General features: G+C 64.9%; 2 protein-coding genes across 4 annotated transcripts in view; both read left to right on the top strand.

Moving 5' to 3' along the window:
* Positions 1-13,380, top strand: part of SPEG (striated muscle enriched protein kinase) — a 117,711-nt gene extending 104,331 nt beyond the window's left edge. For 2 of the 3 annotated variants that reach the window (XM_043524937.1, XM_043524938.1), the window contains 9 exons: positions 8-175; positions 641-763; positions 2,485-2,649; positions 3,079-3,835; positions 4,230-4,469; positions 4,940-5,163; positions 5,322-5,397; positions 6,248-6,397; positions 10,309-13,380. In XM_043524937.1, the coding sequence (XP_043380872.1) occupies positions 8-175; positions 641-763; positions 2,485-2,649; positions 3,079-3,835; positions 4,230-4,469; positions 4,940-5,163; positions 5,322-5,397; positions 6,248-6,397; positions 10,309-10,531 (2,126 nt within the window). In that variant the 3' untranslated portion in view covers positions 10,532-13,380. Of the gene's footprint in view, positions 1-7; positions 176-640; positions 764-2,484; positions 2,650-3,078; positions 3,836-4,229; positions 4,470-4,939; positions 5,204-5,321; positions 5,398-6,247; positions 6,398-10,308 lie in introns of those variants that run through there. The other variant, XM_043524939.1, reaches the window with a different exon arrangement.
* A 4,861-nt stretch (positions 13,381-18,241) lies between these two features.
* Positions 18,242-20,880, top strand: SPEGNB (SPEG neighbor). The gene is made up of 4 exons (XM_037912288.1): positions 18,242-18,363; positions 18,954-19,261; positions 20,179-20,320; positions 20,742-20,880. The coding sequence occupies exons 1-4, from the start codon at positions 18,242-18,244 to the stop codon at positions 20,878-20,880; spliced, it is 711 nt and encodes a 236-aa protein (XP_037768216.1).
* Positions 20,881-20,936: the final 56 nt, after the last annotated feature.

The raw sequence follows: 20,936 nt of genomic DNA, 5'->3' as shown, positions 1-20,936 counted from the left end.
CCCACAGACAAGCAGTCGCTGGTGTCCGACGCCGCGGTGAACATCGTCTCGTGTAAGGATGGCCGCCAGCTGCTCACCATCCCCAAGACGTGCAAGAAGGATGCAGGCCTGTACGAGTGCACCGCTGCCAACGCCCTGGGCACCGCCACCAGCTCGTGCACTCTGGCCGTGGCACGTAAGGGCCCTGGGCGCGGGAGGGCTGCTCTGGGCACGGGCGGCCTGTGGGGGGCCAGGATCGGAACCGCCCCGTTCCTGTCCAGGGAGCGCCCCGGCGGGGACGGCCAGGCCCTGTCTGCCAGGCCCCCCTGCGGCCGCTCCCCCAGGGCGCTCGGGCAGGAGCCTTGGAACGGAGGCTCTGTCTGAGGCCCCCGCGCTGCAGACGATGCAAATGGCAGCCGTGCGGAGCCCCGGGGCCTTTGGGCCAGCGCTAGTCACTCGACTGGCGAGACGGCCCCAGCTCTCTGGTGCCCTCAGCGCTGCCCGCAACCTGGTCTGGCTAGGCTGGCCCGGGCCCCTCCCTGACCCCCCCTCTGTCCCACCCCATCCTAACCCCCGTCCCCTCTCCATTCCCTGCCTCCCCCTTGGCCCCATTTCTTGCCCAGGCCAGCCCCATTACAGTGCGCTCTGTCTCTCCTGCCAGGCCTGCCGGGGAAGCCGGGCACCCCGGAGATACCTCAGAAGTACAAGAACACGGTGCTGGTGCTGTGGAAGCCTGCAGACAGCTGTGCCCCTTGCACCTACACCCTGGAGTGCAAACTGAACGGTACGAGGCCTCCCGCACCCAGCCGGCGCTGCCTGGGCCCAGGGGCAGGGCTGGCAGGGCCTTGGCTCCCCGGGGGCCGCGCTGGGACCTCGCTCGTCAGTCCCCTCTTCAGCACCCCTCAGCCCTGGGGCTGGATCCCAGCCTGTGACGGGATCCCCAGGGTACAACCTGGGACTGGGGTGCCACGGGGCCCCCTTACCTCTCCAGCCTGGGCTGTCTCCACAAGGCTTTGCGAGTGACAAGCAGCAACCCCCTCCAGGCGCTGTGATCACTCAGCACAACAGCACACGCAGCCCCACACCCAGCTAGGCTGCATGAAAGCTCCCAGAGCCGGTCACGAATCACACAGGGAAAGGCACCAACCAGATCCCCCTTGCACTCCCAGCCTTGCACCCCAGAGCTGCACCGTCCTGCCCCGGGCAGAAGCCCGACCAGTGTAAGTTCATTACCCGGTCGCCCCGCCCTCCCTGCGCAGAGGACACGCACCAGCCCTGGTAACCTGAGCTGAGATTTCCCAAGCACTTCACTCCAACCGCAGGGCTTTAGGTAAAACATAAACCAGGTTTATTCACTGCAGAGCGGTAGATTGTAAGTGATTAGAAGTGGGAGGCAGAGACAGTTACCAGAGAAAATAACCAATACGCACCCAGTCTGCATCTTAAACCTTATTCCTAAGGCCCTACCAATTTCACGGCTGTGAAGAATGTGTCACAAGCCATGAAATTAGCCCTTCCCTGTGAAACCTTATCTCCCCCATGCTGCTGCGCGTGCCCCAGCGGGGGGGTGGGGGGCTCCTAGCTGCAAGTCCCCACCAGGCTGGGGAGGGACAGGACTTGTCCTCCCCCTGCACAGCTGCTCAGGGGAGGGGGGATCAGACCCACCTCTGGGGACCTTTCGGGTTGGGACCCCCACGGTCACAACACCCTGAAACTTCAGATGTAAATATCTGAAAATGTGAAATTAACCAATTTTTCAACTCTCTGGCCGTGAAATTGATCCAAATGGACCGTGAACGTGGCAGGGCCCCACTTACTACACTGGGCAGCGTTCAGATCAAGCAATGTCCTCTCCCCACGGGATGTTACAGCTCTGAACACACAGACTTCTCCTTGACGCCTGGGCCGGGCTCCTCGGCTGAAGTCTTCGTCCTCTCAGTGTTCTTGTGGCTGCCAGTGTAGATGCGGGAGGAGAAAGGCCAGGGCAGATTTACAGCGTATTTCAGGAACAGCCGTACAGCGAAATCTCACCACTTCCTACACACTGATGATACACGTACTCGGGCTGAACTGTGGGTTCCAGCAGATCATGACCTGTCATACGACCCTTTACAGGGCACGCTTTGTGGGAGAGATGACACCCACCTGTGAATGATGAATATGGGGGTCACAGGGTGTTATTTTGAGGTTCAGTGTGTCACAGGATCTCGGCAGTCTCCAGGCCTCAGGGCTGCGCAGCTCTGGGATCTGTGGGCAGAGCCATGGGCACTGGGTGCTGGCCCCACACTGGAGAGCACCCGGCAGCCCTTCTGAGGGCCGAGGAGCCCCCAGCAGCACCTCTGGGTGCCTGCCCCTGCAGCCCATGGGGGGGGCTGCAGGATGGGATTGAGGACCCTGCTGCCCAGACCCAGGGCACCATCTCCCTGCAGGTCGCAGCGCTGCGTCGATCTCCCACCGCAGCCAGGGAGCCCCTTGGGGCGCTGACGGCTGCACGTCCCTCCCCAGGGGAACGCGAGTGGAAGACCATCAGCTCGGGCATCGCCGACTGCTACTTCAACGTGACGGAGCTGCCCGCCAGGAGCACGGCCAGGTTCCGGGTCGCCTGCAGCAATAAGGCCGGCCAGGGGCCCTACAGCAACCCCTCGGAGACGGTGGCCATCGAGACAGACGGTGAGCGAGCTCCTGGGGGGCCCAGGATGGTTACGGGGTGTGGGGGTCCCTGTCCCAGCCCCACCGCCAGCGCAGGCTCGGCCCTTGCTGCCCTGGGGTCGGGGTGGGTCCAGCAGGGCTGGGCCAGGGCCATGGGGATCATGGGGCACCGGGTGGTGTTGGGGCCCTTTTGTGGGTCTTAGACCTAACTAAAGCAGGGGATCCCCCCTCCAGCCTAGCCGGCGGGGGGGCCTGCACCGAAGGGGGGCATGTGCTGACTTCAGTGGGGAGGGATGGGGCGCTCTCAGCTGCCCTGCTCCATGGCTGCTGGGGGGTGGGATCCGGCCCCTGTAACCTGGTTACGGCCCCGGTAGCGTCCCGGCTCAGGCTGCCCCCATGGGCAAGGCGGGGCGCTCCCAGGCCGACGGCTCTGTTTTGCTTCCTGTCTAGATCCCAGCGCTGCCCACTCGGCTCCTGCTGCCCGGAAGGACGCGGCTGCCCCCGAGAGAGCAGCTTCCAGCCGCTCCCCGCAGACCGCTCCCCCCCAGCCCGCGCCCCAAACCGCAGGGGCCCCTCCCCCCACCCCGCCCCGCAAGCACAAAGGGGTCGTGCACATGCCCGGGCGGGCACCGCAGCCGGCTGTTCCCAGGGCCGTCTCTGCCGCCGTCCAGCCACCTCCCCGCGCCGAGGCAGATGCTGCCCCACAAGGGCAGCTCTGCCCCCCCACTGCGCCCGCCACGCCCCCCGCGCCTGCCGCCCCTCCCGCAATGGCTGTGTCTGGCTCTCCAGAGCTGGGGTTAACTCCGTCCAGGGCTGCCCCTCCGCCCCCCCTCGCCGCCCACACAACCAGCCAGGCGGTGCGGGGCTCCCCCGCCCCCCCAGCCCAGCCCCCCACCCGACTCGCCCCCATTCCTCCAGCATCGGTCCCGCCTGTCTCCCCCTCCGCCAAAGCGGCCCCCATGTACATGGTCACCTCCTTTGTCTCCATGCCGGCCGTAACACCCCCCACGGAAGCCCCGTCCCCTCTCCCCAACGAGGCTGCGGCCACGCGGTCCCTGGTCCAGAGCGCCGCCCCGAGCAGGGAGCCCAGCGGCCCCCCCAGCAGGCTTAGCCCAACGGGGCAGGGGGCTCCAGGGGCAAAGGAGGGCACAACGCTGCGCCAGGGGGTCCCCCAGAAGCCTTACACCTTCCTGGAGGAGAAAGCGAGGTGAGTGCCAGGCACGGCCCTGTCCGGGCACCGGGGTTCAGCTCCCGGGGTCCCCTGCAGTGTGCCACGCTCTGCATCGCCTCCGGGGATGCCCAGCTGGGGGGGGGTCTGAGAGAGCGATCCAGTGGGGCCCACCTGACCCTATGTCCCGGCATCAGGGACCCACAGGATCGGGGCCAGGGCCCCAGCATGGGACAGGCTCTGGGAGGCCCTGTCAGTGGGCCAGGCCCCCGAGGGGTCTCGCTCTCCCTCCAGAGGAAGGCACGCGGCTTAACTGCCTCCTGGGGCTGGACCCCTGGGCCTGCAGCCCCCCTGCCCCCCCCGTGAGCTCCGGGCAGCGCGTCCCGCGAGCCCCTCGTTGGGCAGCCGGTGCCGACAGCGCCCTGTCCCTTAGGGGCCGGTTTGGGGTGATCCGGGAGTGCAAGGAGAACGCCACGGGGAAGCACTTCATGGCCAAGATCATCCCCTACGAGGCGGAGAAGAAGCAGAGCGTCCTGCAGGAGTACGAGATCCTCAAGGGCCTGCACCACGAACGCGTCATGGCCCTGCACGAGGCGTACATCACGCCCCGCTACCTGGTGCTGATCGCCGAGAACTGCGCCGGCAAGGAGATCCTCTACAGCCTCATCGACAGGTGGGGGAGCCGGGCTGGGCCCCGTGCTGTGGGGGGCTGGGGAGCCGGGCCGGGCGGGGCGCCGCGGGGGGCTGGGGAGCCGGGCCGGGCGGGCGCCGCGGGGGCTGGGTGGCCGGGGGGCAGGCCGGGCCCCGCGCAGCGTGGGGGGGCTGGGGGAGCTGGGCCGGGCCCCGCGCAGCGTGGGGGGGCTGGGGGAGCCGGGCCGGGCGGGCGCCGCGGGGGGCTGGGGAGCCGGGCCGGGCCCCGCGCTGTGGGGGGCTGGGGGAGCCGGGCCGGGCCGGGCGCCGCGGGGGGCTGGGGAGCCGGGCCGGGTCCTGCGCAGCATGGGGGGGCTGGGGGAGCCGGGCTGGGCCCCGTGCTGTGGGGGGGCTGGGGAGCCGGGCGGGCGCTGCAGGGGGCTGGGGAGCCGGGCCGGGCGGGCGCCGCGGGGGGCTGGGGAGCCGGGCGGGCGCTGACCCCCGTGCCCGCAGGTTCCGGTTCTCGGAGGACGACGTGGCGGGCTACGTGCTCCAGCTGCTGCAGGGCCTGCAGTACCTGCACGGGCGCCGCGTCCTGCACCTGGACCTCAAGCCCGACAACGTCCTGGTCGCCCACGGCAACGCGGTGAAGATCGTCGACTTCGGCAGCGCCCAGAGCTACGACCCGCGGGGGCTGCGCCGGCTGGGACGGCGCACGGGCACGCTGGAGTGCATGTGTGAGTGCGAGGCCGGCACGCGCCCGGCTCCGCGCAGGGGGTGAGTGAGCCCCCTGCCCGGAGCCGGGCTCTGCCCCGCGGTCCCCCCCCCGGGCCGCCGAGCCCGCCCCCGGGCTCCTGGCCGGGAGCTGACCCGGTCCCTTGCCCTCACCCTGCAGCTCCGGAGATGGTGAAGGGAGACCCGGTGGGCTCCGCGGCTGACATCTGGGGCGTCGGCGTGCTCACCTTCATCATGTGAGTCCCCTCCGGGGCGCGGGGCCGGGGGGCCGGGGGGGAGGGACAGGCCGAGGGCGCCCATGGAGCTGGGGTGTGGGGCGAGCGGGGTTAAGGCCCTGGAACGAGGCGCAGGGCAGGGCACGGCCGCAACCGTGAGCACCTCCTGCTCAGGAGAGTGGGGCTGCGGGTCGGGACTGAGGGGCACCGACAGAGCCAGGGGTGGGGGGAGCCCAGGGCTGGGCTAGCAGGGGCTGCGGGTCGGCAGTGAGGGGCACCGGCAGAGCCAGGGTTGGGGGGATCCCAGGGCTGGGCTAGCAGGGGGCTGCGGGTTGGCAGTGAGGGGCTCCGGCAGAGCCCGGGGTGGGGGGATCCCAGGGTTGGGCTAGCAGGGGGCTGCGGGTCGGCAGTGAGGGGCACCGGCAGGGCTGGGGGGATCCCAGGGCTGGGCTAGCAGGGGGCTGCGGGTTGGGAGTCTGGGGCATCGGCAGAGGCCGGGGGTGATGTCCCTGTGGGGATCCAGCCCTGATCGAGTGAGCGCTGGTTGCGCCTTCACACCCTGCATTTAAAGTCTGAGGCATCTCCGGGATTGGGGCTGTTTCTGACCTGGCCCTGGGTTCAAGGGGTGCAGGCTGCAGACACCTGCTGGCGCCCCCTGCTGCATTTGCCAGCGTTAATCCCCCGGGTGGGGCCGAAGCACCGCCCTCGGCTGGCAGCAGCGCCCTCCCGGGGGGCGCACGGTGCTCGGCTGTGTCCATGGCAGCCAGCCGGGGTCGCAGCCCCGTGGTGCAGGCACCGGGGGTTGACGAGGGTCGCGCCGGCCCTGGGCAGTGCCCAGGGCCTCCTCACCCACTCTGCCACCGGTCCCCAGGCTCAGCGGCCGGTCGCCGTTCTTCGAGCTGGATCCCATCGAGACTGAGAACAGGATCCTGGCCGGGCGCTTCGACGCCTTCAAGCTGTACCCCAACGTCTCGCAGAGCGCCGCCCTCTTCATCCGCAAGCTCCTCTGCATCTACCCCTGGTGAGCGCCACCGGCCGCGGGGCCCGCATTGGAGACTGCTCCTAGCACCGCCCCCGCATGCCAGGCTCGGGCTGCCTCTCCAGACCCACAGTGCCCGGGAGCTGCAGATGGCGACATGGAGGCAGTGGGTCTTGAGGTTACTGAGAGGGGCTGGGAGCCAGGATGCCTGGGTTCTATCCTCGCTCGGGGAGGGGAGTGGGGTCTAGTGGATTTGAACAGGGAAAGTGGGAGTCAGGACTCCTGGATTCTGTTCCTGGCTGGGTGTGGCTTTGGGGTTGTCCTTTTCCTCGCCTGGGCCCCAAGGGGATGACCAGCCGGTCCCTGGTTCCTGCCTGGGGCTCCCCAGCGGACGACATGGCGAGTCCCTCACCTGCAGGCTCTCCCCTGGCTGTTAAGAACATAACATAAGAACGGCCAGACTGGGTCAGACCAAAGGTCCATCCAGCCCAGTATCCTGTCTGCCAACAGCGGCCAACACCAGGTGCCCCAGAGGGAGCGAACCTAACAGGTAACAATCTAGTGATCTCTCTCCTGCCGTCCATCTCCACCCTCTGACAAACAGAGGCTAGGGACACCATTCCTTACCCGTCCTGGCTAATAGCCATGAATGGACTTAACCTCCACGAATTTATCCAGTTTTCTTTTAAACCCTCCTATAGTCCTAGCCTTCACAACCTCCTCAGGCAAGGAGTTCCACAGGTTTACTGAGTGAAGAAGAACTTCCTTTTGTTTGTTTTAAACCTGCTGCCCATTAATTTCATTTGGTGGCCCCTAGTTCTTATATTATGGGAACAAGTAAATAACTTTTCCTTATCCCCTTTCTCCACACCACTCATGAGTTTATAGACCTCTATCATCTCTCCCCTTAGTCTCCTCTTTTCCAAGCTGAAAAGTCCTGGCCTCTTTAATCTCTCCTCCTGTGGGACCCGTTCCAAATCCCTCATCGTTTTAGTTGCCCTTCTCTGAACCTTTTCTAATGCCAGCATATCTTTTCTGAGATGAGGGGACCACATCTGTACGCAGTATTCATGGATTTATATAAGGGCAAGAAGATATTCTCCGTCTTATTCTCTGTCCCTTTTTTAATGATTCCTAACATCCCATTTCCTTTTTTGACTGCCGCTGCACACTGCGTGGGCGTCTTCAGAGAACTACCCACGATGATGCCAAGATCTTTCTCCTGATTAGTTGTAGCTAAATTAGCCCCCATCATGTTGTATGTATCGTTGGGGTTATTTTTTCCAATGTGCATTACTTGACATATCTCCACATTACATTTCATTTGCCATTTTGTTGCCCAGTCATAGAATCATAGAATATCAGGGTTGGAAGGGGCCTCAGGAGGTCATCTAGTCCAACCCCCTGCTCAAAGCAGGACCAATCCCCAATCAAATTATCCCAGCCAAGGCTTTGTCAAGCCTGACCTTAAAAACTTCTAAGGAAGGAGATTCTACCACCTCCCTAGGTAGCGCATTCCAGTGTTTCACCACCCTCCTAGTGAAAAAGTTTTTCCTAATATCCAACCTAAACCTCCCCCACTGCAACTTGAGACCATTACTCCTTGTCCTGTCCTCTTCTACCACTGAGAACAGTCTAGAGCCATCCTCTCTGGAGCCACCTCTCAGGTAGTTGAAAGCAGCTATCAAATCCCCCCTCATTCTTCTCTTCTGCAGACTAAACAATCCCAGTTCCCTCAGCCTCTCCTCATAAGTCATGTGTTCCAGACCCCTAATCATTTTTGTTGCCCTTCGCTGGACTCTCTCCAATTTATCCACATCCTTCTTGTAGTGTGGGGCCCAAAACTGGACACAGTACTCCAGATGAGGCCTCGCCAGTGTCGAATAGAGGGGAACGATCACGTCCCTCGATCTGCTGGTAATGCCCCTACTTGTACATCCCAAAATGCCACTGGCCTTCTTGGCAACAAGGGCACACTGCTGACTCATATCCAGCTTCTCGTCCACTGTCACCCCTAGGTCCTTTTCCGCAGAACTGCTGCCTAGCCATTCGGTCCCTAGTCTGTAGCTGTGCATTGGGTTCTTCCGTCCTATGTGCAGGACCCTGCACTTATCCTTATTGAACCGCATCAGATTTCTTTTGGCCCAATCCTCCAATTTGTCTAGGTCCCTCTGTATCCTATCCCTACCCTCCAGCGTATCTACCACTCCTCCCAGTTTCGTGTCATCTGCAAATTTGCTGAGAGTGCAATCCACACCATCCTCCAGATCATTTATGAAGATATTGAACAAAACCGGCCCCAGGACCGACCCCTGGGGCACTCCACTTGACACCGGCTGCCAACTAGACATGGAGCCATTGATCACTACCCGTTGAGCCCGACAATCTAGCCAGCTTTCTACCCACCTTATAGTGCATTCATCCAGCCCATACTTCCTTAACTTGCTGACAAGAATACTGTGGGAGACCGTGTCAAAAGCTTTGCTAAAGTCAAGAAACAGTACATCCACTGCTTTCCCTTCATCCACAGAACCAGTAATCTCATCATAGAAGGCGATTAGATTAGTCAGGCATGACCTACCCTTGGCGAATCCATGCTGACTGTTCCTGATCACTTTCCTCTCGTGTAAGTGCTTCAGGATTGATTCCTTGAGGACCTGCTCCATGATTTTTCCAGGGACTGAGGTGAGGCTGACTGGCCTGTAGTTCCCAGGATCCTCCTTCTTCCCTTTTTTAAAGATTGGCACTACATTAGCCTTTTCCCAATCATCTGGGACTTCCCCCGTTCGCCATGAGTTTTCAAAGATAATGGCCAAGGGCTCTGCAATCACATCCGCCAATTCCTTCAGCACTCTCGGATGCAACTCGTCCGGCCCCATGGACTTGTGCACGGCCAGCTTTTCTAAATAGTCCCTAACCACCTCTTTCTCCACAGAGGGCTGGCCATCTCTTCCCCATTTTGTGATGCCCAGCACAGCAGTCTGGGAGCTGACCTTGTTCGTGAAGACAGAGGCAAAAAAAGCATTGAGCACATTAGCTTTTTCCACATCCTCTGTCACTAGGTTGCCTCCCTCATTCAGTAAGGGGCCCACACTTTCCTTGGCTTTCTTCTTGTTGCCAACATACCTGAAGAAACCCTTCTTGTTACTCTTAACATCTCTTGCTAGCTGCAACTCCAGGTGTGATTTGGCCTTCCTGATTTCACTCCTGCATACCCGAGCAATATTTTTATACTCTTCCCTGGTCATTTGTCCAGTCTTCCACTTCTTGTAAGCCTCTTTTTTGTGTTTAAGATCCGCAAGGATTTCACTGTTAAGCCAAGCTGGTCGCCTGCCATATTTACTATTCTTTCAACTCATCGGGATGGTTTGTCCCTGTAACCTCAACAGGGATTCCTTGAAATACAGCCAGCTCTCCTTAGTTTTGTGAGATCTTTTTGAAGTTCTTCACAGTCTGCTTTGGTCTGAACTATCTTGAGCAGTTTAGTATCGTCTGCAAACTTTGCCACCTCCCTGTTTATCCCTTTCTCCAGATCATTTATGAATAGGTTGAATCGGATTGGTCCTAGGACTGACCCTTGGGGAACACCACTAGTTACCCCTCTCCATTCTGAAAATTTACCATTTATTCCTACCCTTTGTTCCCGGTCTTTTAACCAGTTCTCAGTCCATGAAAGGATCTTCCCTCTTATCCCATGACCACTTAATTTACGTAAGAGCCTTTGGTGAGGGACCTTGTCCAAGGCTTTCTGGAAATCGAAGTCCACTGTGTCCACGGGATCCCCCTTGTCCACGTGTTTGTTGACCCCCTCAAAGAACGCGAATCGAGGAGTAAGACACGATCTCCCTGTACAGAAACCCCGGGGACTTTTGCCCAACCGTGTATGTCCGTCTAGTCTGGTGTCTGACCATTTCATTCGTCACTGTCGTCCCCGCCCGTTTGCCCTGTCGCAGGAGCCGGCCCACCGTCCAGGACTGTTTCGCCAACCCCTGGCTGCAGGACGCCTACCTGATGAAGCTGCGCCGCCAGACCCTGACCTTCACCACCAACCGGCTCAAGGAGTTCCTGGTGGAGCATCAGCGGCGGCGCGGCGAGGCCGCCACCAAGCACAAGGTCTTACTCCGCTCCTACCACGGCTCCGGCGGCCAGCCGCCCCCCGGCCCGGTGACGCAGTAGCCCCGGCCCCTCCCGCGGCCACGGGGGAGTGGAAGGAACATTCCAGGGGCTGGGCCGGCGGCAGCAGGTTCCCCGCGGCGGGGGCCGGGGGTCGAGCGACCCGCCGGGATGTGCGCCGGCGTCCTCCCCGCCGGCCTGGCGCGCTCCGCCCGGGACTGCGGAGGAGCGTTCACCCGGGCGCCGCGGGCCCCTCCGCCCGGCAGAGTCGGCACCGCTGGGGGTCACCGCGCCGCGCCCGACTGCTCCCGCTCCTCCTGCAGGGGGCCTGCTGCAAGGGGCGGGACTTCCTGTTTTGCTGTGCCTGAGGGCAGGAAGTGCTACGCAAAGAGCGGGACTTGGCTGGCGGGCTGCGGGGGGGGGGGGGGATGTGTGTGGGGGGCGGGGGGGTGGGAGGAGCCCCGCAGCAACCTCTGGGGAGCATGACACTGTGAAGGGGGGAGACGGAGGGAGGGGGCAGGAAGCAGGAGCCGTGACGGTGGGAAGCCACCAGCGCTCTCTGCCCTCTGAGATGTTTCCCCCGGGTTTGGGGGAGCCCGGCCCAGCCCGCGGGGCTCCACCGCCGGCAACCAGCTCGGCACGTCTTCTCCACCCGTCTCCGTGCTCTGGGGCTGGGCTGGAGGGCTGCCCCACATGCCCTGTAACCGGAGCTGGGAGGAGCAGAGCCGCGTCCTCTGGGGTCCTGGCAGCAGCCCCAGGGTGCGGAGTGGCCCCGGCAGCACCCGGCCATGCCGGACGTGGGTAAAACCCCCGGGTGAGTGTCAGCGTGGTGCTCACTCGCCGTCCTGCCCTGGGGCGGGGGGAGCTGCCGTCCTCGCCCCCCAGCTGGCCTCCCTCCCTGCCCCACACGCCCGCGTGGCTGCCGAGGCGCTGGGGGGCCGTGCAAATGGTGAGCTGGCATATTTGCTGAATACGCCCGAGCTGGGTGTGCAGCCCCCAGCACCCCGCCCCCCTGCCCCCCCGGCTCCCTGGCGCCCCCCACAGCTCGGGCCCCAGAGAGCGGCTACAACACACCTGCATGGGGCGGGGGGGCGCTCTAGGGTGTCGCTCTAGCTACGTCTTTACGGCGAGGGGCAGCTTCGCTGCAGGGAGGGGTGGTGGCCATTTTGAGCGAGGGCAGCTTGTGGCTTCAGTTCCATGGGAAGTCAGGGAAGCTGGTGGCCATTACGGGTGAGGGCAAACTGAGCAGCCCCCCCTTGTCCCCCCTCCCCACCTGGGGAGCTGCTAGGAGTCACCTGCTGTCTGCGGCCCGGCCTCTGTGAGCCACAGTCTGACACGTGCCCTGTGCACACACAGCGACACGCCTGGACATGCGCGCACACGCCTGGACATGTGCACAGCGACACGCCTCGACACACGCACACGCCTGGACATGTGCACAGCGACACGCCTCGACATGCGCACACACGCCTGGACACGTGCACAGCGACACACCTGGACACGCACATGCCTGGACACGTGCACAGCGACACGCCTCGACATGCGCACACACGCCTGGACACGTGCACAGCGACACACCTGGACTCATGTACAGTGACACGCTTCTACATACACACACAGCGACACACCTGTACACACACACGCCTCTTCACATGCACAGTGACCCCTATGCACGCACGGTGATGCCTGGACACATGTACACACACAGTGACACGCCTGTACATACACACACAGCAACACACCTCTACGTACACACACACGCCTCTTCACAGGCACAGTAACACCTGTACACACACACACACACAGCGACAGGCCTGTACACACACACACGCCTCTTCACATGTACCGTGGCACCCCATTCACGCACAGCGACACGCCTGTACGCCCCACGCACACAGCGGCGCATGTGCACACAGACAGGGACACGCCTATGCACACACAGCGATGCTCCCTGCACGCACAGTGACACACACACACGCACACACGGAGTGGGGCGGCACCGAACGACGCTCCCCCATACCCTCGCTGCGACACGCCCAGCGCGACAACTGCCCCTGCAGGGCTCTGCGCCAGCCATCCCCTCGCTCTGCGTGGGAGCCGTGTCCCTCTCCTCCGCCCCGGGGGCTCGGCTGGACCCCTGGCCCTGCGGCCCCCAGCGATACTGCATGGGGTGGCAGCATCGGTCACAATCCCCCCACACCCCTCCCTCCCGCAGACATCCGACCCCCCCGTCCAGTGACGTGTGCGCCCCCAGCCCCCCTCTACGCACATCTCCCCTCCGGCCCTGCCTGCCGGGGGGGGGTCCATCCACCAGCCCAGGGCCAGGCTGGGGGCGCTCGCTCTGTGTGCCCCACTGTCCCAGCCCCTGGGGGGGCTCTTTCTTGCGGGGCTGCCTCATGGGGGCTGTGTTCACTCCTGGGGGGGGTCCTGCCAGGGTGGAGAATGGGGATGAATGGCCCCTGCCGGCCTGGGCTCAACTCTTGGCATCTCCCCTGCCCCCTCCATGGGCCTGTCCTTTCCCCCCTGCCGGGCTGGCTCTGCTGCCAGCTGCTCCATGGTGCCCACGGTGCATCTCCTCCCGGGGGGCAATGCTGGCTGGGGGGCAGGAACGGCCTGGCTGCCCTTGTGCCTTGGCTGGACAGTGTGACTGGCCGTTAGCCGGCGCGGGGGCCATTCCCTGTGCCCGGGGCCGGGGCAGGGAGCCCCGCCGGGGCGGCTGCACGGATGCTGCTGTAGCGACAGACGTATTTATTGACTTTGCTGACAAAGTTTCTTCCTCCCTTGTCCCCCCTTGTCCCCTCCCCCGTCCTTGGTCCCCCCGCCCCTCCCGCTGCGCTCTGAGTTTGGGTCTGGAGTTGCTCTGGTGTGGACGAGCCATGTGCCTGAGAAGCAATAAAGGCCCTGAGCAGCCCGGCTGTCTCCGTGTGGTCATTGGGGGGCCCCGGCAGACCCCTCCCGCTCACGGGGCCAGCCGGGCGCTCCAGGTGGGACTGCAAAGGCAACGCTCCCAGCGCTGAGGCTGCAAAATGAGACTGAAATGAGCCTGCCCGGAGCGTTGTGAGCCGGCCCAAAGCCGGGCCCCCAGCGCAGAGACCGCCCAGGCGACGGGGAGGCCGCAGGTCGGGCTGAAAAAGCAACCCGGTACAAAGGGGCAAGGGGGAAGAGACACCAAACACGAGCCATTATGAGGTGTGGAAAATCCGTGAGGGAAGCTAAAAGCCAGGGAACCAAATGAATCCTAGAAGTGCTCTAGGCCCGTGAGTCGATGGTGACGGTGAACCTAGGAGCGGGGTGCAGAGAAAGCCGCAGTGTTCAGGAAATGTTGCTGGCCTGTAGCCGGGAAGCAGGACAATGTGCTCCTCTTGCGTGGTTGATGAAGTATTTCACCCAAGAGTTCGAAACGAGCTGGCTGAGGAATCTCTGGCCGCCGTCAGATGCTATTTTTAATAACTTGGAACACCAAGGCAGTTGCGGAAGGCTACGGTCGTGCCAGTGTTTCAAGCAGGATGAGCCCGCCAGTGATCAGCCAATTAGCCCAATATCACTGCCGGGCAACATAATAGAGAAGCCGATACAGGATTCAAACAAAGAATTAAAGCCTGTGAATGTTGTGACGAAGTGGGACTGTTCTTAACATTTCCTCTGAATAGTGTGGGGCTGCCTCAGTTTCCCCTAGGCAGTTCTTAAGTATCTAGGGGGTGGGGTAAGGGTGTGTGATCATTGCAGAGCCCTCGAGGGCAGGTGTGTGCAGGGGTCTGGACACAGAGAATGGCCGACACCCTGTTTCCTGGCCACGGATGGCCTGGGCCCTTGCCCCCTGCAAGGTGAGAGCTAAAGGGTTGGAGAACAAAGGAATCCGGTGCCCTCCTGGCCCGGGAAAGGGACAAAGCCCAGAGGAGGGGGGCTGGAGGGAGTTTCAGTTTGGTGCTGGCTGGGGACGAGGAGTGAAGGGCAGACGGGGTTGTCTGGCTCACTGCCCCCCCAAAATGGACCCAGCTGAGGGGTCCTGTTCTCTGCACCTACAAGCTCTGTGTTAGACCATGTTCCTGTCGTCTAATAAACCTTCTGTTTTACTGGCTGGCTGAGAGTCCCGTCTGACTGCGGAGTTGGGGGGCAGGACCCTCTGGCCCCCCCAGGACTCCCCCTGGGCAGACTGGCTGTGGGAAGCGCACGGAGGGGCAGAGGAGGCTGAATGCTTCGAGGTCAGACCCAGGAAGGTGGAGCCGGGGGAGCTGTGTGTCCTGCAGACAGGCTGCTCCCCGAGAGGAGACTTCCCCAGAGTCCTGCCTGGCTTTGTAGGGAGCAGATCCAGAGCATCACCCGGGGGCGGGGGACAGGGAGCCAGGCTGGCAGGGGGGTGCAGCGAGGGGATGGGGAGCCAGGCTGGCTGGGGGGTGCAGCGGGGGGCGGGGATGGGGAGCCAGGCTGGCTGGGGGATGCAGCGGGAGGATGGGGAGCCAGGCTGGCTGGGGGGTGCAGCGGGGGGGTTGGGGAGTGAGGCTGGCTGGGGGGGTGCAGCATGGGGGTTGGGGAGCCAGGCTGGCTGGGGGGTGCAGCGGGGGGCGGGGATGGGGAGCCAGGCTGGCTGGGGGGGTGCAGCGGGGGGGTTGGGGAGCCAGGCTGGCTGGGGGGTGCAGCGGGGGCGGGGGATGGGGAGCCAGGCTGCCTGGGGGATGGGGAGCCAGGCCGCCTGGGGGGTGCAGCGGGGGGGGTTGAGGAACACACAGACGGACGCGTGGCCGGCATCGCCAGGCCAGGGCTGCCCAGCTGCCGCGCGGGGTCCCGGAGGGCGGCTGCAATGCGATGAGCCAGCAGAGGCTGAATCCGGCCAGCCCCAATTCCCCCGGCAGCCGTGGCCAGGCTATATAAGGAGGGCCGGGGCTGGGGCGTGGGGGGCCCCGGCCAGGCCACAGCAGGCAGGGGGCCCCTGGCTGGCCAAAGAAGGCGACGTCGGGCCGGGAATGCCGCCAGAGGCTCAGGCGAAGCTGCCCCGGGGGCCCGGCGGCCCCGCCCTGGCCGGGGTATAAAGCCAGGCCTGATGGGGAGGCCACAGTCGCCCCCAGGCCTGGCCAGCTCCCTCCTGCCCCGATTCTTGGCGCGCCCTGGTAAGTCCCCCCGCCCGTCGCAGGAGAGACCGGGGCAGCCCCTGCCTTCCCCAGTGCCCCCGCCCCGGAGCTGTCTGCCCCACGGCTGGGGGGGCCCGACGCAGCTCAACTTGTCCCAGGGAGTCCTGTGGGGCACAATCCCCCCATGGGGCAGAGCCAGCCCCCCAGGAAGCAGGGACACCTGGCATTCAGCCCCCCAGAGCCAGCCCCTGCTCGTCTGCCCCAGCTCTGCCCGGGGAGCTCAGCGGCGGTACCAAGCCTCAGCAGGGTGGGGCCATCCCCAGCTCTGCCCCATTTCCCCCAGGCCACAGGGCTGGGGCAGCGTGGGGTCTGGAGGCAGGAAAGGGGCAGCGAGGGGGTGGGGCAGTGGGGGGTTGGGGGACGGGGGTGTGACGAAGCGGGACTGTTCTTAATGTTTCCTCTGAATAGTGTGGGGGTGCCTCAGTTTCCCCTAGATACTTAAGAACTGCCTAAGGGAAACTGAGGCACCCCCACACTATTCAGAGGAAACATTAAGAACAGTCCCGCTTTGTCACAAGGGGTATCAGGTAGTGAGGGGGGGAGACAAGGGTAGTGGGCAGTGAGGGGGCAGGAGCAATAGGGGAATGGGAGTGAGTGGATAGCGAGGGGGTGGGGAGCAGAGGGGGGATGGGCGGAAGTGGGGAAATGGGGCAGTGAGGGAATGGGGACAGTAAGGGGATGGGGGTTAGTGTAGGGGATGGGCAGGAGTGGGGGGATGGGGCAGCAGGTGGTGAGGGAGTGGGGGCAGTAGGGGAATGGGGGAGATGGGCGGTGGGGGATGGGGGAGCGGGTCGTAGGGGTTGGGCGGGAGTGGGGGGATGGGGCAGCGGGAGTGGGGGTTGGGCGGGAGTGGGGGTGGGGGGGAGAGGGCAGTGGGTTGGGTGGGAGTGGGGGGATGGGGTAGTGGGCAGTGGGGGTTGGGCGGGAGTGGGGGGACTGGGCAGCAGGTGGGGGAGACAGGGCAGCGGGTGGTGAGGGACTGGGGGCAGTAGGGGAATGGGGGAGGTGGGGGATGGGGGAGCGGGTCGTAGGGGTTGGGCGGGAGTGGGGGGATGGGGCAGCAGGTGTGGGGGACAGGGCAGTGGGTTGGGCGGAAGTGGGGGGATGGGGTAGTGGGCGGTGGGGGTTGGGCGGGAGTGGGGGGATGGGGCAGCGGGAGTGGGGGATGGGGCAGCAGGTGAGGGGGACAGGGCAGTGGGAGTGGGGGTGGGGGGATGGTGCAGCAGGTGAGGGGGACAGGGCAGTGGGTTGGGCGGAAGTGGGGGGATGGGGTAGCGGGCAGTGGGGGTTGGGCGGGAGTGGGGGGGACAAGGCAGCAGGTAGGGGGCATAAGGCAGCGGGTGGTGGGGGTTGGGTGGGAGTTGGGGGACAGGGCAGCGGAAAGTCTGGGGCCATGGCTGGAGGAAGATCTTGGGGTCAGGGTTTGCCAGCAGGGTCTGGCCAGGCTGGGAGGGGCGTGTTCTGCCCCCTTGGGGAGCCATTCAGTGGGGCTGGGAGGAGCTGGGTGCAGAAATCCCATTGGGGAACCTGAGCCAAACACCCCAGCAACATGGGGAGCTAAGGGTTGGATTCCAGACCCCCCCACCCCATGTCTAGCTGGATCTGAGGGGTCATGGGGGGCAGCTTGCCCGCTCCACCCTGCTCCTGGCTGCCTGTGTAGGAAGGGGCAGAGGGGTCCCTGAGGGTCTCAGCTCCCTGTGCTGGGGGGAGTAGGTCCCTTGGGGGTCTCTGGCAAGGTTCCAGGGGGTTTTAGGGGGAAAGGGTTTCTAGGGCTTCTAGGGTTTGGTCCCTGGGGGATTTCTGGGGGTCCTTGGGGGGTTCTGGGAGTCCCTGGCTGAAGGGCGTCCCTGGGGGAGGTTCTGGGGAAGGAGATCCATGGGGGTTGTGGGGGTCCCTGGGGGAAGGGGGTCCCTGGAGGGTTTGGGGTCCCTGGGGAGTTCTGGGGAAGGGGGTCCCTGGGAGCTTCTGGGGTCCCTTGGTGGGTTTGGGGGTGCCTGGGGGAGTTCTGGGGAAGGGGGTCTGTGACTGGGGAATATTGCAGGGGAGGTTTATGGGGACAGTCTGCATTGGTGACGGGATATCGGGGGGGGGGGAGCTTCACTGGAGGGACGATACCTGAGCAGGTGACCTGAGCCGAGGGGCGGGGGGGGGGTGTTTGGGGCCAGGTGATGCCTTCTGCCCGGGAAGCTGGACAAAGGCTGGAGGAGGGGCCGGGGGAGGCTGTGGGGAGACAGCTGGAGGAAGTTTCAGTTTGGAGCTGGCTGGGAAAATCGGGGAAGCCCCACGGCTGGGGGTCTAAGCTCCCTGCCCCACAGACGGACCTGACTGAGGGGTCCTGTTCTCTGCACCTACAAGCTCTGGTTTTGACCATGTTCCTGTGTGTGTTACTGGCCGGCTGAGAGTCACGGAGAATCGCAGGAAGAGGGGGGTGCAGGGCCCTCATTCCCCCACACTCTGTGACAGGGTCCCTGGGGGGTTCTGGGGTCCCTTGGTGGGTTGTGGGTGTGTCTGAGGGAAGGGGATCCCTGGGGGGTTCTAGGGGTTCCTGGTGGGTTCTGGGGGTCCCTGGGGGGTTCTGGGGATGCCTCAGGAAAGGGGGTCCCTGGGGGGGTCCCGCTCGGGCACCCAGCTGTCTCTCCCTCAGCAGATGTCGAAAGCGGCCCCCAAGAAGGTGGTGGCCCAGCCGCCCCCCGGCTGCACCCTGGACATTAACGACCCGCAGGTGCAGAACGCGGCCATCCGCATCCAGGCCTCCTACCGGGGACACAGGTGAGGGGCAGCGGGGGTGGGGGGCAGAGCGAGTCCCAGCTGTGACATGGGGCCTGTGCCCGGGTCTGCAGCCACCCCCGGGCACCACGGGGCCGGGGCTCTGGGCTGATCCGGGCTGAGGGAGGCACAGGGTGAGGATGGAGGGGGCTGCTGGGGAGCCCTAGGGCTGATGGCGGGGGGTGGAGGACAAGGGAACCATGGGGGACCTGGGGGGTGGTGGAGGGCTAGTGGGCAAGTCGACCACGGGGAGACCCTGGGGAGCGCGAGGGACCCTTGAGGGTGGCAGGGAGATGGAGGGCAAGGTGGGTGCAGGGGGCTCCGGGAGAGTGGAGGGCAAAGGGGCCACGGAGGGCCTGGGGGGGCCGTGGGAGAGTGGAGGGCGGGGAGGCGTGGGAGGCTCTGGGGGGGTTTGGGGGAGACTGGAGGGCGGGGGGCACAGGAGGCTCTGGAGGGGCTCGGGGGGACGGGAGGGTGGGGTGGAACAGGGGGCTGGGGGGTGGCTGGGTGTGGAGGCAGGGGGCACAGAGGGTTCGGGGGGACTTGGGGGGACAGGCGGGGCCAGCGGGACCCACGTGAGCGCCTCCCGCCAGGTCCCGCAAGGAGCTGAAGGAGAAGGGCCCCCCGCGGGTGCTGCAGGAGCTGAAGGACGTGGTGCTGATCGAGGGCAGCGCCGCCCGGCTGGAGTGCCGGATCAGCGCCTTCCCCGACCCCTTCATCCGCTGGTCCAAGGACGGGCAGGAGCTGAAGGACGGGCCCAAGTACCGCTACGTCTTCGAGGACCCCGACATCGTGGCGCTGGTGGTGCGGGACGGCGAGCTGGCCGACCTGGGGCGCTACACCATCGCCGTGAAGAACACCTTCGGGGAGTGCTTCGACTCCGCCCGCATCCTGGTGGAAGGTACGCCCCGGGACCCCGGTTCTGTGCCCCCGGGACCCCGGTTCTGTGCCCCAGGACTCCGGTTCTGTGCCCCTGGGACCCCCGTTCTCTGCCCCTGGGACTCCGGGTCTTTGCCCTGGGACCCCCGGTTCTGTGCCCCCAGGACCCCGGTTCTGTGCCCCCGGGACCCCCGGTTCTGTGCCCCCAGGACCCCGGTTCTGTGCCCCCGGGACTCCGGTTCTGTGCCCCCGGGACCCCTGTTCTCTGCCCCGGGACTCTGGTTCTGTGCCCTTGGGACCCCCGGTTCTGTGCCCCCGGGAGCCCCGTTTCTGTGCCCCCGGGACTCCCTGTTCTGTGCCCTGGGACCCCCTGCACCAGTCCCTGTTCTGTGCCCCAGCAGCCCTTGTTCTGTGCCCCAGGACCCCCTGCACCTGCCCCTGTTCTGTGCCCCCAGGACCCCTGTTCTGTGCCCCTGGGACCCCCTGCACCTCTCCTGCCCCGGGACCCCTGTTCTGTGCCCCAGCACCCCCTGCACCAGCCCCTGTTCTGTGCCCCCGGGACCCCCTGTTCTGTGCCCCCCAGGGTCCCCTGCACCTCTCCTGCACTTGCCCCTGTTCTGTGGCCCCCAGAACTCCTGTTCTGTGCCCCCAGGACCCCCTGCACCTTTCCTGTACTTACCTCTTTCTGTGCTCCTGGGACCCCCCATTCTGCACCTGCACCTTTCTGTGGCCCCTGGGACCCCCTGTTCTGTGCCCCCCAGTACCCCTTGCACCTCTCCTGCCCCAGGGGTTTGCTATAGCACAGTCCAGGCTGGTTGTGGCCCGGGGGTCCCGGTGCTGGGCTTGTGCCCGGGGGCCCTGCCACTTCCTTGGCTGCCGGGCGGGGGGCTCAGCTCAGGCGCCCCTCCCCCGCCTAACAGTGTCAACCCCCCCACCCAGTCCCTGCCAAGATCGAGAAGGGGCCGGAGAGCACCAAGGTGAAGAAAGGCGCCACGGTCACCCTGACGGCGCACATCAGCGGCGAGCCGGCGCCCGACGTGGGCTGGGCCAAGGATGGGGAGGACATCGAGGAGGACGACAGGTGAGGGAGGGCTGTCGCGGGGGAGGAGGGCTGCACTGACAGGACCCTGGGCCAGCTGTCCGGGGGATCAGGCCAGGTCTCAGACGTGGGGGACTCGGCTCTGGCGTGGGTGCCCAGCAGGGGTGCAGTTCCGGGGGGGACGGGCTGGGTCCCCAGCCAGGGTGTGGGTCTCCGGCGTGGGTGCCCAGCACGGGTGCAGCTCTGGGGGGGATGGGCTGGGTCCCCAACCAGGGTGTGGGTCTCCGGCATGGGTGCCCACCACGGGTGCAGCTCTGGGGGGGACGGGCTGGGTCCCCAGCCAGGGTGTGGGTGTCCGGCGTGGGCGCCCAGCACGGGTGCAGCTCCGGGGGGGTCGGGCCGGGTCGCAGGGCCCGGGGCTCTGGTGCTCACCTGTCTCCGCGCTGCCGGCCCGTCTCCCCAGGGTGTTCTACGACATCGGCAGCGACTCGACCACACTCACCATCAAGCGGGTGGCCGCGGGCGACGCCGGGAAGTACGAGGTCTTCGTGGAGAACAGCCTGGGCACAGACGAGTCCTTCGCCCGTCTCGACGTGCTCTGAGCCCACAGCCCCCACATCCCTGCCACCGGGCCCCGCCAGCGCCTCCCGCACCTGGG

Source organism: Chelonia mydas, chromosome 11 (genome assembly GCF_015237465.2).
Source record: "Chelonia mydas isolate rCheMyd1 chromosome 11, rCheMyd1.pri.v2, whole genome shotgun sequence".
NCBI lineage: Eukaryota > Metazoa > Chordata > Testudines > Cheloniidae > Chelonia > Chelonia mydas.
Note: the sequence above shows the minus strand (reverse complement) of the source record. Positions and strands in the feature narration are given on the sequence as shown.